Source organism: Drosophila takahashii, chromosome X, assembly GCF_030179915.1.
Source record: "Drosophila takahashii strain IR98-3 E-12201 chromosome X, DtakHiC1v2, whole genome shotgun sequence".
NCBI classification, from domain to species: domain Eukaryota; kingdom Metazoa; phylum Arthropoda; class Insecta; order Diptera; family Drosophilidae; genus Drosophila; species Drosophila takahashii.
The window spans coordinates 5882086-5898993 of NC_091683.1; the positions used below are offsets into that span (position 1 = coordinate 5882086).

Here is a 16908-nt window from a genome sequence, read left to right on the forward strand (position 1 = left end):
GGATACTGAGGGGCGGGGGGTTTGAAATCACACAGTCGACGGAGCGCGAGCGGCAGCTAAACCAAAATTTTTAATGTGGCATGCGCTGAGCTTGGCGCCAGTGACTTGGAGATACAAAGATACAAAGATACGCCAGATACTAAGATACTCATATTCAGATGCGGATGCGAGCCGGACATTTGTCAAGTGATGTCGTGCAGAGGCGTTTATTTGTCAACAGAAAACATATTCGAGAGCATTTCCAGTCGTGATTTGCATTTCGGTTTCTTATTCCCTTTCGGAGGCCCCGCGAAGATTTATACTCTTTATATATTTTATCTGGTATCCCAAGAGATCGTCGTCTTCGTCGGAAGTTGACAAATTTCGACGGGGCGCCGTATAGAGTTTTCGTTTTTCTCCTTCGTTTTATGGCCAACTAATTAGTCAAAGATCTCGAGCTGGGCTTTTATTAATTGAGCGGAAATTGTTTTGATTTTGTGGGTTGTGGATGCAATAGTTCGGGTTCGGTTTTGGTTTCGGTTTCGGCAACCGCAGAACTTGAAAAGAAACCAAAAAAAGAAAGAGATTGAACCATTCACAAGGGGCTAATTTAACGCATTTATTCCAACATGGATTGGTAGTTAAACTCGGGGCGCCCTCTTTTCCATGACTCGGCAAATAATTGAGATGATAGTGGGGGGGTTATAATTTCAACAACTCATCAAGTTGCTATTAATTTCGATTGAGGCGCCGGAGCTACCAAAAAAAAAAGATGAAAAAACAACTGACCGAAAACAGAAATATACCCCGAAACCCGATGAAACTGCCGAATCATGCAAGGAGCTCTTCTCTTTCAGTAACACCTACTAAACTATGGGAAAAAACAAAGGCCAGGAGGGAACAGCGATGCGATCCACCTGAAATACAGATGGAAAACAGCAGAAAACAGCCGAAAAAAACAGGAACAAAAAGAAGAAGTTAATTATCTGTTAACTCTTACTCGAGGCCAATTCACGCCTCACCAAATCATCGGTAGAAAAAAGGAAAACAAGAGGCAAAACGAGCGGTAGTCATCGATATGTTGACTCGAGGGCGTGACGACAGCCCCCCGATAATAATAAATGCAAATCATCAGCGAGTGCTTGAGGTCATCATCGTAATCATGGCAATCGCCATCGGAGGTCTTCTGAAAAGGATCTTGAGTTTCCCTTACATGGTATTTGCCTGGCTAATAAGCCATATATCATTTTTTAAAGGGGCCGTTCTGCTTGAAAATAAAGTCTAGAACATTTCTTTGTTGGTAATAAAATGGTATATCAAATACTTTAAAGTGTGACCAAATTTACCACAGAAATTCCAGGAAATCCCCTTCGATCTTAACTCTTTTCTTGGCCCGAATGCCGCCGTTGATTAGCTTTAAAAATTGTTATTGCCAACTTCGTTTGCTACCATTGTGGAAGAAGGGCAACCCAAGTTGCCCCATTGTTTTTGGCAATTAAGCGGAGAGCAGCAGCGGCAACAGCAGCAAACAATAAACAATAAAACAACATGAAAAGGCAATCCAAACAAACAAATCTTGCCGCATCATAGCAAACTAATTTAACAAAATAGCCAAAGAAACGGAAAGCCGAAAACCGAAAAAATGGGGGCCTAGGAAAAAAGGTAGCCGCCAAACAATGGGCTAATATCGAATGGGATTCGGTTTCAAAGTTAGGATGGATCGGATTCGGATCTCAATCGGATTCTGAATGGCAAATCCTATCCACAACCAATCATATCAATCAAAGGCAACCAGAAACGTGACACACATTTGGCTGCCCCTTTTGCGCATATTTTTTTGTTTTTCGGAGGATCGCATTAAGATGGAATACGATTTTATAAGATTGTATATGAGCATTATATATATGACCCCTGGCCCACCCCCTCATCGCTCAATCGAAATGAGCAACAGAAAAAAACAGAAAAAAGGGGGAGGGGCAGGTGGGAGGCCAAACGCGCTGCCGTTTAACATAATTTGCTATAATTTCCAACACAATGCAGATGGAAGCGGAGGAAGGTAGGAGAGCACACCTCGGTTGGGTTAACCCTCTGAGGCCTCTGAGCAGCTCCCTGTTGCACACAGCGAGAAAAAACGGGGAGATTGTGGGGTAATAACCCATTATAAGAAATCGTTACATAAATTATTAATATTTAAAAATATTAATATAATATAAAAATATTTTTGGTAAATCTTACAACATTATTTGTAATGAAAAATAAAAAAAACTATCATCAGTAATCGTAATAGACTTTACAAAATAAAACTCAATTAAAATTAGTTAAAATATAACATTATGGTAAAATAAATCTTACATCGTCCTTTATTGTAAGTATTTATTTTGCTACATCCCAATTATTTCCGTCAGTGTACAACTCCGCTCTCTGCAATAATCATTTTGTTATGTGAGGGATTCGGTTCTCGGGGGCCGACCCCTTGTGATTGCTACCATGGGCCATTATGCTACGTTGTTTGCCCTTTTATGTCAGAGTCTAACCTATAATTTAACTAAATGTTCAAATGTTGCTGGCCGCGTGTTCAACTTAGTTCAGTTTAAGTTTAAGTTCCCTTCTCCCTCTACTTTAAGTCGGAAATTTGTTGAAAGCTCCAAATTGGAAACAAATTTCGGTGCCCAAGTGCGGAAATAAAATATTAGCCGCACATTTTTCAAAATTGCCAACAATTTGCCGCCGCAGCAAGAGAACAGGATAAAAAAAAACAGAGGAACAGGAAAATATGTTATGATGATAACCGTAAATGATGCGATTTTGATATATCATAATATCATATATCCACATAATAAGCCAGAGGGCAAAAGAGTACGCGAACTGAACCGAAATTAAAATACACACCATTGGCCAAGCAAAGCAAAATATATACAGCACGGAAAAATATGGAAAGCAAATCAGAGGCCAAAGGAAAATATTTCTCTCAAATTTATGGGCGAAAAAAGCATTTCACGCCCATTTGCTGTGAGCTAACAACATTTTTGGGCTGAGTAAACTGGAATTTTGATTGCGGGTTTTCGCAGTGCAGTGCACAGGAATTTAGAAAAAATTTAACTTTAAAATAAATTTTATTAGATTTTAGAAAATAAATAATTAAATTAATAATTTAATTTAATAATGCAAAAACATTAAAAAGTTAATTGTAAAATTTTTCAAAAATCTAAATTAAAATACATAAATTGCAGCTATTATTTGTAAAACTATTATAACAGTGTTCAAATGTTATTACATAAATAGAACATAAATGAACAGACATTTAAAGATCATAAAATTTAATAATAGAAAAAAATCCATTGTAAAATAAATTTAAAAATCTTGGTAAGTGGCCATTATTCCACATTCCACTCATGTGGTTTCCCATTTGAATCTTGGAACTTACATAACAAAAAACCTCCGCACCCCACCTCCCTTTTCGCGCAGTGTGTCGCCCACATCCAATTGGCATTTTTCTGTTTATTTCTGTGTTTTATTTTTTCCCTGCTATTTTCTTTCTGTTGCACTTTTTGCTGCACTCCATTTGCCATTTGTTGCTGTTTTTCTTTGTGGACGTAACAAAACAATGTGGAAATGTGCTGCAGAGTAAAAAACACAAAGAAATGGAAAAAGAAGAAGAAAAACTAAACTGAAAGGATAAAAAAGGGGGAAAAAACAGGGAAAACAAATGCAAAACTATTGTAAATGCATATTTTAGTTTACGTTCCTCTTTTTCCGTTTTTTTTTCGAACCAAACCAAACCAAACCTCCTCCTCATCCTTTCCACTATTGTTGTTTCTTTTGTTTGGTGTGCATATGAAAATGAAAAATTATGTGACCGCAGGGCCCACAGAGGCAAATATCGCATATGGAAAAATATGGCGAACACTCCGCTCAACTTTCCAGTGGATCCGATGTGGTTTTCTGGGCGGTTCGTGGGTGGTTTTGGGTGTTACGGGTGGTGGTTGGGGGCCTCACCTTTTATTTATTGCGCTGCAGTGCTACGTGTAATTGAAATGTGGTGGCAGCTTAGCCGCGTATTCTGTGGATTCTGGGTTCTTTGTTGGTTTCCCTTTGTGTGCCTTTTTTATTTTTATTATTTCTGCCAGTTCTAGTTTGGTGCCGAATTGAGTTTTGCCACGTCTACGACGTTATCAAGGTGATTACGCCAAGCGTTACGTTGTACTATACCATAAAGGAGTGCCCATTTTTTTCCGCAAGTTGACTGTTCAGCGAAAACGATGCAGCATAAAAATCTAAAACTAAAAACCGAAATTCAAGAATAATACAAAGAAGCTAACTGAGAAAGGATTTTTTTATAGATCCTATTTATAAGATTTTAGCAAAACCTTCCTCTTAATTTTGCCAAGTTCCCATTAGACATCTGTGCTTCTATTTGTGCAACTCCCAGCGGATTATCTTCGTGGCTGTCATAAAGTCACACGCTCCACCGAGAACTCGAGATGGTAACGTGGCTCGGGATTGGGATTTGGTATGGTGTATATGCGCTATATGTCTGGGAGACTAAGAGGATGAGACCCAACTATGCACAGCATGTTACTTCCTTTTGTGTGCATCCTGCTTGCCGACAAAAAACGAAAAAAAAACAGAGAAAAAGGCGAAGAAAAAGCTACGTCTTCTCTTCATTCTGCGGTTCTGGTTTCCTTTCGCATTCTCAGGCCCCGAAAAAAGGCTTTTCTAGCGAAATTCGCTGCGCCGCCGAATGTGTCAGTTTATAAATGTGAAATGTGAAGGGCCCCCCGACTTATATGCATGTCTAGTCTGCCCGGGCGAGTTCATAAATTCAAATGAACTGCAGAACGGCGCTCATCATTAAAATTCACGCTCAAATTGCCTCCAAAGACTTTCGGCCAACAGCTGCAAGGAAGGCAAAAATCTAAGCCCAATTCATTGGAAACTATTTGCCAAAAAAGATGAAAATAAAAAGGACAAAAAGAAGAACGCACGGGGCGCGCAAAGACATAAATCAAAAAGTTTCATTGAGAAAAATATATAAAACCAGGAGAAAATCAAAAAAGTTGCAGCAGATCATTAAAAGAGCGTCCCAGATATGAATATTAAAAGAGCCAAAAGAACCAAAACCGAGACGAAAAAAAAGGAGGATATGAAAAGGATGGGAATAACAAACGAGAGACAAAAGGATCGGTGGAGAGCGCGGGCGAGCGGCCCCGAAAGGTGCCACTAAAACTTTTGAAATATGTTTTTATTTTATAACTTTGCATGCTGGGCACGGTGCTTCTGGAGCACCCGGAACGTAAGCCAAGGAACCGAACCGAAAGCCGAAAAAAAACCGAAACCGCACAACCCAAGAGCCCAATAACCGAAGAACCGAAAACCCACAGCCAGAACGTCGTAAAAATGGCATCGAAGTCTGCGGAGACGCGTCTTCTGTCTTCTGTCTACCAGTCCGCCAGTCCACCAGTCTTCTCGATCCTCAATCCTCTTCAGTGGCGTGGGGAATGGGGCTAATTTTGCGACGGCCGCCCGGTGCGGCGGTAGCATCAATGCAAAAGAGCCACAGCCACCAGCAGAATCGGAATCAGAATCTTCGGAGCCAGAAGAATCGCCGGGCAGCAACAATTAGACATGCGCCTCCATAAACCGATGCACCGAGACAACAGACACAAGATCCCCAAAAGAAAATCATTTTTATCTCCCCGGAAGTCCCCAGAATTCTGTACGGTTTTTTTTTTTGAATGCCTTACAAACTGAGATTCTATTCCTATTTTTAACAAAACCACGAATCACGATTTTCGACCAAAAATAGCAGTATTTTTTCCACAAAATTGGAAATAATGATCCAAATGCCGAGTGTCACACCTCGTTGAACTCGTAATGAAATTCCCAATTGATTGACATTCAAAGCTAAGCATTTTATTTTTTGTCCATTTTTTGCAAAAAATCATAATGTAACCCCTTATAAAAAAAGAGAAAATTGGCGAAAATTTAATTTTTTTAAGATCACCCGGAAAGTTACATGGATTTGTTTATTATTTTGTTATCTGTTCAAAACAGTATGTATTTTTGGTGTAGGACCATTTTTGGCCAAGTTACAGCAAAAAAACCAAAAGAAAAATTCAAATTTTTGTCAAAAACTGAAATCCCGAATTTCCAAAAAAAAAAAACAAAACGGGTTTGTTCGCTAAAACAAAGCAAATATTGATTCAAAGTATGGATTGTCATACCTTTCTGAACTCGTTATTAAATTTCCTAACGATTGGCATTTAAACCTTGACATTTTATTTATTTTTAATTTTTCGCTAAAAATCATGGGGTACCCCCTTATAAAAAAATTAAAAATTAGCGAAAATTTTATTTTTCCAAAATCACACGGAAAGTGTTCTGGGTTTATTGCCAATTTTGTTATCTGTTCAAAACAGTTTGCATTTTTGGTGTAGGACCATTTTTGGCCAAGTTACTGCAAAAAAACAAACAGAAAAAATAAATTTTTTGTCAAAAACCCAGATCCCCATTTTTCACAAAAAAATAATTGGTTTTTTGGCCAAAACTATACAAATATTAATCCACATATGGGTTGTTCTCTTTTATTCTCAAACCATGTAAATGTAATAAGAACATTGTAATTTTTTTGTAATTATTTGTATTAATCTTGTTCTTTTTCTAAACCATTTTTCAGGTGTGGTTCCAAAACAAGCGGTCGAAGGAGCGACGCATGAAGCAAATCACCAGCATGGGCCGTCCGCCTTTCTTCGGAGGCGCCCGCAAAATGAGGGGCTTCCCGATGAACCTCTCGCCCGGCGGACTGGACGACGGACCCGGCTTCCCCTACTTTGCGGCGGACGCCAAGTTCGAGTTCGGCTACGGCGGACCCTTCCACCCGCACGACGGACCCTACTTTCCCGGCCACCCCGGCGGCCCGATGCCGTTCAATGCGCCAGGTGAGATCCCACAACTCCGTTCTAAAAATATAAATCAGTTTAAATATATCGCTTTCAAATTAAGATAATTTGATATTACTGGAAATGCCCTTTAATAGCTTATCAATCTTTAAGAACAATGAAAATCAACCAGTTTCAAAAATTAAATACAAATTGGTTTTAGCAAAGGGTTCTTAGAAAACTTTTCCCTCCCTTAAAATACAAAAAAATTACTAATTTAAAAAAAAAAAAATAAATCTATCTAATCTAAAAAAAAAAAAAAGCAGTGAAATGAAGTCATGATACCAATAATTCCTAAATAGTTACTAAATTGTTACCAATACTTTCCTAAATATTTTTTTAATTTTTCTTAAGACGTATAATAATATAAGTATAACTCTGTAAGAACTTTTAAAACTTAAACCCGAAAGCAACAAATAAAAAATAAATTCAGAGCAGAGAAATAAAATCATAAATATTTCCCAATAATTTCTAAATATTTTTATAACTTTTCTAAAAACTTAAAAATTAAATTACCCTCTAAGAGTATAACAAACTAACCACCTTATCCCTTCTCTTAACCCCCAGGCGGCCCCATGGACCACAGCGGCCCCATTCCGATGGTGAACGAGTTCGGACTGACGCCGGAGGCGACGTTCCTCGGGCAGGCGGGCGGTCCGCCGATGCAGCTGCAGTCGGCCGTTGGGCCGCCGCCACCGCCGCCGCCACCGAGCGCCGAGCACTTGATGGCCGCCGCAGCGGCAGCGGCGCAGCAACAGGCGGCGCAACAGCAGCAGCAGCAACAGCAGCAACAGCAGAATGCGCAACAAGCGGCGAATCAGACGCAGCAGCAGCAGCAACAAAATGGCCCCCGCACCAATTCGCCGGAATTCATGAGCTCGGCGAATTTCAGCGAACCGCAGAATATGCAAAATGAAGGGCTCGTTTGGTAATATACGAAACAGTTGGCAACGCGGCTGCTGCTCTTCGGCAGAGAGCGAGTGCGAGAGCGGGAGAGGGAGAGAGCGGCGCAGAGCGAGTGCGAGTGAGGGAGATAGCAATGGCTCTCGCTGTAGTGCCGTCTCGCTCTCGCCCGAAGGCTAAGCCCCACCCCCTCTGCTACGTTTTGTTTTTGTTATAACTTTATTATTATTATTATTATTACTGTGCTATTTTTTTTGTATTTCAATTCGGCGCCAAAATATTTGTAAATTATAAAAAACTAAACAAAACAAAAAAAAAAACAAAATAGACAAAGAAAATCTCTCTTAAATGTATAAAAAAAACAAAAACAAATAATGGGCGCTGCACATAGTAAACAATTTTTTTTAACAATAAAAAACATAAAACAAGAAGAAAAACTCTAAAAAAATTAAATTAAAAGCAAACACTAAACGTCTTGTCTGTAATTAAAACAAAAATACTATTTATGTGTATCAGTGTATAAAAAAAAATGCAAAAATCTGTAGTCTAAAAAAAGAATGATCGGCATAAAGAGATTTTTTTTGTAAATTAGCACATTTTATTCGTAACTCTAAAAATTGTTTATTTTCTGCCTGCATTTTTTGACGAAAAACTTTTTTTTTATATTATTACACGTAACATATGGATATATATTATAATCGTTGTCTAACAACATAAACGTAACTAGGCATGTACTAGGTCCTAAGTCTACATAAACCAGATATTATATATACAAGAGCTATATACGGCAGCACACACGTACACGGCAAAAAAAACGACAAAAAACAAACAACACATAGCAAACTAAACTAAACTATTTTTTTTTTTTTGTGGTCCTAGAACGTAAGCGAACGTAATTTATTATAAACAAATCGATAAAAAAAAGATGAGAGAGAAGGGAGAGAAAGAAGGATGATGAGGCAGTGGAAATGCTAAAACTAAATGTAAACCTAGAAAAGGATGACACCTAAACAAAATTACACATATATATAAAAAGTATATGAGCATAAATATATGAATTTCCAATTATAATGATATAGCAGCGAAAAAAAACGAGAAAAAGAGAAAATCCCAAATCCCCCAGCTAACAATTTTGATTATTATTATGACGATGCGAATTATTATTATTATTGTAAAAAGTATTAGTGTTAGCATAATGCGTAAGTTTATTAAAGAACCGAAACAACAACAACAACAACCACAACACAGACAACTAAATCCTTATATTCATCAAGCGATTAAAAATAAAATGTGCAAAGGAAGCGGCAACAAAGGCAAATTATGATAATGGCTAAAGGATAGAGAAGTGTGGGAAATAGAAAGCGATAAAAAGCGCCAGCGCCAGATAAAAAGTTCGCATAGGAATGAGTATGAGAATGAGAAGGAGCGCGGCAAAAGGCGGGAAAATCAATAATAAATAAACACAAATTGTTAACAAAACCTAAATAAAAAGCAAGACGCAAGAAGATGAAGAGCAACAAACAAAAAACGGAAATGAAAGAAACATTTGATGAGAAAAAAATATATATAAAATAAAAAAAATTAAACAAAATTGTGTCTTTTCACTTTGGAACCATAAATGGTGAGGTGAGTTTTTTTTGGCATTTTTACAGGACATTTCAAAGCGATTTGGATTGCTAAATTTCTTAGATAATAATATTTAATAGATTCAACTTTGGATACCTTCTTTATTTTACCTTTGCTTCAGGTCAATGAGAATGTCCTGTGAGCGAAAATCCGTTCCTTTGACTATAGTGACCGTATCCTAAGTTAACATCCCCTTAAATTGGCATATCGCATAATTTAATTTACAAAAGTAAAATAGCCAAAGTGTCTCAAGGTGCAAATGCAAATTCCCAGCCCTTTTGGCAGGACAGTTTAGGGATTGGAAAAACGAAATCTGCCAAGAGCCCTGCAGGTACAAATGAATATAAACTTTAGTTTCCGATTAAGTGGGATAAATTCATGTATTTATATGATTTTCAAACCCATAAAAAGCTGTATATATTTCTATATATTTCCTTTGTTAAACACTTACAAGTGAGTGTGGGATTTCGTGACCATTAGCAGGGAGCTCATCTGTGCGGCGTCGGGCAGCGTCTTAAATCGCTCGGCGGTCGGCCAAGTTAATATGCGTGGCTAATATCGGCACAACACATTATTGATGCCCAGGACATGGACATGGCATTTTGTGTGTTGCAAAAGGGAAAGGGGGAGGAGGAGGGGGGGCGAACGGGGGTTGCCTTTTGTTCGACACATGTGCGCGCATTCACACCTACGACCGAAAACACGACCACGAACAATGAAAAGGGGCGTCGTAAGGATGGCAGGGGGGTCGGGGGCCATTTCGAAGGGGGGCCACGGCAACGTAGATAGCATTTAATGCAAAACAATGCCACACTGTTGTTGCTGCAGCAGAGGCATGCAACAGCAACATCGGCGGCAACAACAACCATGACGAATTTCGTACTCGCCATATAGCACCGCATATATCCACATCCACATCCACACAGATCCACAGATGGCCGCAAACATATATGGCCACATATATCCACATCTGCAGGCGTTGCAAAACGGGGCACGCACTCGGACATGGAAATGGACATGGACATGGACAGGCACACAGGCGCACAGTGGGGCCTCGATTATGAAGGACCATTAAATTGTATTCAATAATAGCAAATAAGATATCTTTAATTTGTTCTGTCTTATTTTCTTACTTAGTCTTGAACTAAAAATAAATACAATTAATGTTAAATATAAATAATTTGAAAAGTATCTTTAAAAATCAGATATCGGATTCAAACTATTTTAAAAACATTTTAAAATGAAATAACTGTCTTAAAAAATACAATTTTTATAGATATTTCATTTTATCTTGAATTAAAATTAACTACAATTTATGCCAAATACAAAAACCTTGGAAGTGTATTAGTTATAAACCATTTAGGATTTGTATATAAAGATATTCATATCATTTTGCATTTTGTTTTCAGTATTATTATTTGAAATTCAGTATTATTATGTAACGGTATAAAACTTTTTAAAAACAAAGAAAATTGTATCAACATTTTGTTTGAATCATCGATTATATATTTTTTATAAATATTTTATTTTAAAACCTTTTTACACGATGGCTCTAACGAGGCTCCACTGTACTCTTGGCGTTTAGCTGAGCGTTGCCCTGTGATGTGTTGCACTTCACACACGGATGCGGCCGCACGCACACCGTTGCACTTGTGTTCTAGTGGCTTGTCTAAAACGCATATTAAATGTCCATCAGTAGCTGCTGTGTGTGTGTGGGCGAGTGTGTGTGTGTATGAGTGAGGCGTTCAATCTGTCCTGGGCCATCAATCCACAAAAGCGTCGAGCCAGGACGAGCCAGAGTTTCTCCTCTGGTCCTCTGTCCTTTTCGTCCTGCCAACCGGCCAAAGTCCTGACGTGTGACGTTCGTTTATCAGTTGGCAGCCGCCCGACGGCCAAAAAGGGGCATGGTCGGGCAGGGGTAGGGATTGTGAGGCGGAGGTCAGGGGGCGGTCGTGAATGATGGACGTGAAGAGGCCATGCCAGTATTTTCAGCTGCATTCGCACAGTGGAAGAAATTGAGCAAAAATGTAATTATTAATTTATTTTAACACGCCAAAAAAAAAACTGGGAGAATATCTTAAGGGACTTTTGTATTCCTTATCCTAATAAAATATATATAATATAAATTTGTTATAATAATATTTATTTGAAATGTTTGGCCACATTCAAACTTTATATAAATAACTAGGATAATTAAATATTTCATGTTATTATTATTTTTTAATTATTATTTGTGTCCTCTTTAAAACGTTTTCTCTTCAGAAACGTATCTATAAAATAAAGTATATTTTTAAGTACTTTTTGCCTGCACAGCCCACTGTAGCTGGCCTTGTGTGAGAATTTGCTGTTTGCGTTGTTTCCGTTTCCGTTTCCGTTTGTCGCCAAAAATGAATTTGTTAACATTAAATGGCATTTAGACCGGTGTGCCAAAGGGGCGGCCGAGGTGAGTGGGCGTGGCCAGGACCATCCATCCCGTACATCACTTCCCCTCCCCCTTTTCCTGCATCAGGCATTCATTCATCATCACTCATGTTGGCATGTCCAGCATTTTGAGCTGCAAACTGTAATTGTAGTTTCGGACTGCGACTCTAACTGTCGTTGCAGTTGTGATAAATGCTTTTGGGCTTTCGGCTTAGACACGCGTTGCCATCATCAGGGTGAATTTTTTGTTGGTTGAGGGGGGAAATATCGTTTATAAGGCGGACACGGCAAAAATCGAAACCGCAAAATTGCCCTTAACTTGCAACAGATCTTCTAAAGAGCCTCTCGATTCCACCTAAAGGCGAAAACAGAGAACAGACAGAGAAAAATATTCATAAAACAAACCTTTTTTCACATGAAAATAACTTAGAGAAGTGGAATCCTAATTGGACAATGATTTAAATATTCTAAATAGATTATGGAAACAAATATGAAGTAATAAAAACTTCAAACTTAATTTTTTATAATAAAAATTATATTGATATTTGATATACAGATACCACTAGCTTAGTAATTTTACTTAATTTATAAGCAAAAGATTTTGTAAGACTTTTTACGATGAGATAATTTATTTGATTTATCTCTTAAAGGTTTGAAAACTATGATTGAACAAAGAAAGTTACAAAACTATATTGGTAATAAGTTAACCATTTTATATTTTTTATAACTTATGTTTCTGTGTAGCTACTGTTTGTTGTTGCTCGGCTGTTGTGGTTTGCTGATGTTTGTTGTTGTTTGCCTGATTGCCTCCATGAGCGCCGTCTAATGACTCAATTTTCGATCAAAACCTGAGACAATTACGGCTCCACAATTATCGGCATGTGAATCACTTGTGTGTGTGTATCAGTGTGGGGGGGGGGGTTCCGATTTTAGGGGGCGGGGCAGCGGTACAAGCGGTATGTGCGTGCCACGCAATGACAGCCAGAGCGACGATGTTTGATTTGAAGCTGTCGAAAAGCAGCTCAGCAACTCGAACAAAGAGCTCGAACACGAAAACAATGAATGAGAAAAAAGGGAAAAGGGTTAGAAAAGGGTAGAAGCGAAATCGATGGAATCAACGAACCGAAGAATACCCTAAATAAGTGGCTTAAAGTTAAGCGAATTAAAACGATCCCCAAATAAAATTAAACTTAAACGGTTTAAAAAGTCGAATAAATAATAATAAGATCCGTTTTATTATCAGCATGTTTAATTAAAAGTGCGCCTTAAAGCTTGAAAATGTGTGGGAGTTTAAGGCTTAAAACCTAATTTTAATGTAATATGAGGAAGCGAGAAGACCACCAAAAAAAAAAATAGATTTAAAAAATCAATAATAAATATAAATAAAATTATAAAAATTCTTTACGATTAAAAAAGTCCAAATTTATTTGGACTTCTTATTAATTGGCAGGGTATTCCTCAGTTCGGTAATGGAAAGTAGACCGAAACGCCCATGGGCCAAAGTGAAAAGTTCAAGTTGTGACGGCAGACAGGAGGCCAAAGGACGAAGGAGGCCCAAAAAGGAGCTGGAGCCGACGACCAGTGGTGTCTGTCCAGATGGCCAGAAAGGGGGGATATTTCGGTAGTGCGACTGCTACTGTTGCTGACACGCAAACCTACTCCAATTTCCAGAGTTCGTTCCCTTCGCCTTTCCTTTCCTTTCCTTTCCTTTCGTCTGACAAGTGTCAGAAAACGAGGAGGACGGCTGAATAGGATTCCGCTTTCGACACAACGCTGACACATAGGGGATTTCCAGGAGGGTAGGGAAAAAGGGGCCCCAGGGTCTGAGTTCTGAGTGTCCCCCTGTTTTGTCATTAAAACGATGCAACTGCAAATGCCAAACAAAAGCGGCAACAACAATTGTGCGGCTAATTAGTTCAGCTGAGTGGTTAGTCGACCGCCCGATGAGGTGGCTCTGAAAAGTTGACAAATTTAGGAGCTCTTTGATTAGTAAAATTTGAATATTTTCTTTTTGTTTTTTTGCTGTAACTTGGTCAAAAATGCTCCTACACCAAATACATACTGTTTTGAACAGATAACAAAATTATCTAAAAATCCAGAATACTTTCCGTGTGATTTTGGAAAAATAAAATTTTCGCTAATTTTTAATTTTTTTATAAGGGGGTACCCCATGATTTTTTGTGGAAAATTAAAAATAAACAAAATGTCAAGGTCTAAATACCAATCGTTAGGAAATTTAATAACGAGTTCAGAAAGGTATGACAATCCATACTTTAAATCAGTATTTGCTTTGTTATAGCGAAAAAACCAGTTTTGTTTTTTTTTTTGAAATTCGCGATTTCAGTTTTTGACAAAAATTGGAATTTTTTCTTTTGGTTTTTTTGCTGTAACTTGGTCAAAAATGCTCCTACACCAAAAATACATACTGTTTTGAACAAATAACAAAATTATCTAAAAATCCAGAATACTTTCCGTGTGATTTTGGAAAAATAAAATTTTCGCTAATTTTTAATTTTTTTATAAGGGGGTACCCCATGATTTTTTGTGAAAAATTAAAAATAAACAAAATGTCAAGGTCTAAATACCAATCGTTAGGAAATTTAATAACGAGTTCAGAAAGGTATGACAATCCATACTTTAAATCAGTATTTGCTTTGTTATAGCGAAAAAACCAGTTTTGTTTTTTTTTTTTAAATTCGCGATTTCAGTTTTTGACAAAAATTGGAATTTTTTCTTTTGGTTTTTTTGCTGTAACTTGGTCAAAAATGCTCCTACACCAAAAATACATACTGTTTTGAACAGATAACAAAATTATCTAAAAATCCAGAATACTTTCCGTGTGATTTTGGAAAAATAAAATTGTCGCTAATTTTTAATTTTTTTATAAGGGGGTACCCCATGATTTTTTGTGAAAAATTAAAAATAAACAAAATGTCAAGGTCTAAATGCCAATCGTTAGGAAATTTAATAACGAGTTCAGAAAGGTATGACAATCCATACTTTAAATCAGTATTTGCTTTGTTATAGCGAAAAAACCAGTTTTGTTTTTTTTTTTTGAAATTCGCGATTTCAGTTTTTGACAAAAATTGGAATTTTTTCTTTTGGTTTTTTTGCTGTAACTTGGTCAAAAATGCTCCTACACCAAAAATACATACTGTTTTGAACAGATAACAAAATTATCTAAAAATCCAGAATACTTTCCGTGTGATTTTGGAAAAATAAAATTTTCGCTAATTTTTAATTTTTTTATAAGGGGGTACCCCATGATTTTTTGTGAAAAATTAAAAATAAACAAAATGTCAAGGTCTAAATGCCAATCGTTAGGAAATTTAATAACGAGTTCAGAAAGGTATGACAATCCATACTTTAAATCAGTATTTGCTTTGTTATAGCGAAAAAACCAGTTTTGTTTTTTTTTTTGAAATTCGCGATTTCAGTTTTTGACAAAAATTGGAATTTTTTCTTTTGGTTTTTTTGCTGTAACTTGGTCAAAAATGCTCCTACACCAAAAATACATACTGTTTTGAACAGATAACAAAATAATCTAAAAATCCAGAATACTTTCCGTGTGATTTTGAAAAAATAAAATTTTCGCTAATTTTTAATTTTTTTATAAGGGGGTACCCCATGATTTTTTGTGAAAAATTAAAAATAAACAAAATGTCAAGGTCTAAATGCCAATCGTTAGGAAATTTAATAACGAGTTCAGAAAGGTATGACAATCCATACTTTAAATCAGTATTTGCTTTGTTATAGCGAAAAAACCAGTTTTGTTTTTTTTTTTGAAATTCGCGATTTCAGTTTTTGACAAAAATTGGAATTTTTTCTTTTGGTTTTTTTTGCTGTAACTTGGTCAAAAATGCTCCTACACCAAAAATACATACTGTTTTGAACAGATAACAAAATAATCTAAAAAATCCAGAATACTTTCCGTGTGATTTTGGAAAAATAAAATTTTCGCTAATTTTTAATTTTTTTATAAGGGGGTACCCCATGATTTTTTGTGAAAAATTAAAAATAAACAAAATGTCAAGGTCTAAATGCCAATCGTTAGGAAATTTAATAACGAGTTCAGAAAGGTATGACAATCCATACTTTAAATCAGTATTTGCTTTGTTATAGCGAAAAAACCAGTTTTGTTTTTTTTTTTGAAATTCGCGATTTCAGTTTTTGACAAAAATTGGAATTTTTTCTTTTGGTTTTTTTGCTGTAACTTGGTCAAAAATGCTCCTACACCAAAAATACATACTGTTTTGAACAGATAACAAAAAATTCTAAAAATCCAGAATACTTTCCGTGTGATTTTGGAAAAATAAAATTTTCGCTAATTTTTAATTTTTTTATAAGGGGGTACCCCATGATTTTTTGTGAAAAATTAAAAATAAACAAAATGTCAAGGTCTAAATGCCAATCGTTAGGAAATTTAATAACGAGTTCAGAAAGGTATGACAATCCATACTTTAAATCAGTATTTGCTTTGTTATAGCGAAAAAACCAGTTTTGTTTTTTTTTTTGAAATTCGCGATTTCAGTTTTTGACAAAAATTGGAATTTTTTCTTTTGGTTTTTTTGCTGTAACTTGGTCAAAAATTCTCCTACACCAAAAATACATACTGTTTTGAACAGATAACAAAATAATCTAAAAAATCCAGAATACTTTCCGTGTGATTTTGAAAAAATAAAATTTTCGCTTATTTTTAATTTTTTTATAAGGGGGTACCCCATGATTTTTTGTGAAAAATTAAAAATAAACAAAATGTCAAGGTCTAAATGCGATTGGCATTTAGGAAATTTAATAACGAGTTCAGAAAGGTATGACAATCCATACTTTAAATCAGTATTTGCTTTGTTATAGCGAAAAAACCAGTTTTGTTTTTTTTTTTGAAATTCGCGATTTCAGTTTTTGACAAAAATTGGAATTTTTTCTTTTGGTTTTTTTGCTGTAACTTGGTCAAAAATGCTCCTACACCAAAAATACATACTGTTTTGAACAGATAACAAAATAATCTAAAAAATCCAGAATACTTTCCGTGTGATTTTGA

The 16908-nt window shown here is 36.4% G+C and overlaps 1 protein-coding gene across 1 annotated transcript in view; it reads left to right on the forward strand.

Annotated features, from left to right (window-relative positions):
- The window catches only part of Lim1 (LIM homeobox 1), a 51634-nt gene extending 42663 nt beyond the window's left edge, over window positions 1-8971 (forward strand). Inside the window, exons 6-7 of the mRNA XM_017155727.3 lie at window positions 6656-6917; window positions 7485-8971. Of these exons, the coding sequence (XP_017011216.1) occupies window positions 6656-6917; window positions 7485-7849 (627 nt within the window). The 3' untranslated portion in view covers window positions 7850-8971. The remainder of the gene's footprint in view (window positions 1-6655; window positions 6918-7484) is intronic.
- Window positions 8972-16908: the final 7937 nt, after the last annotated feature.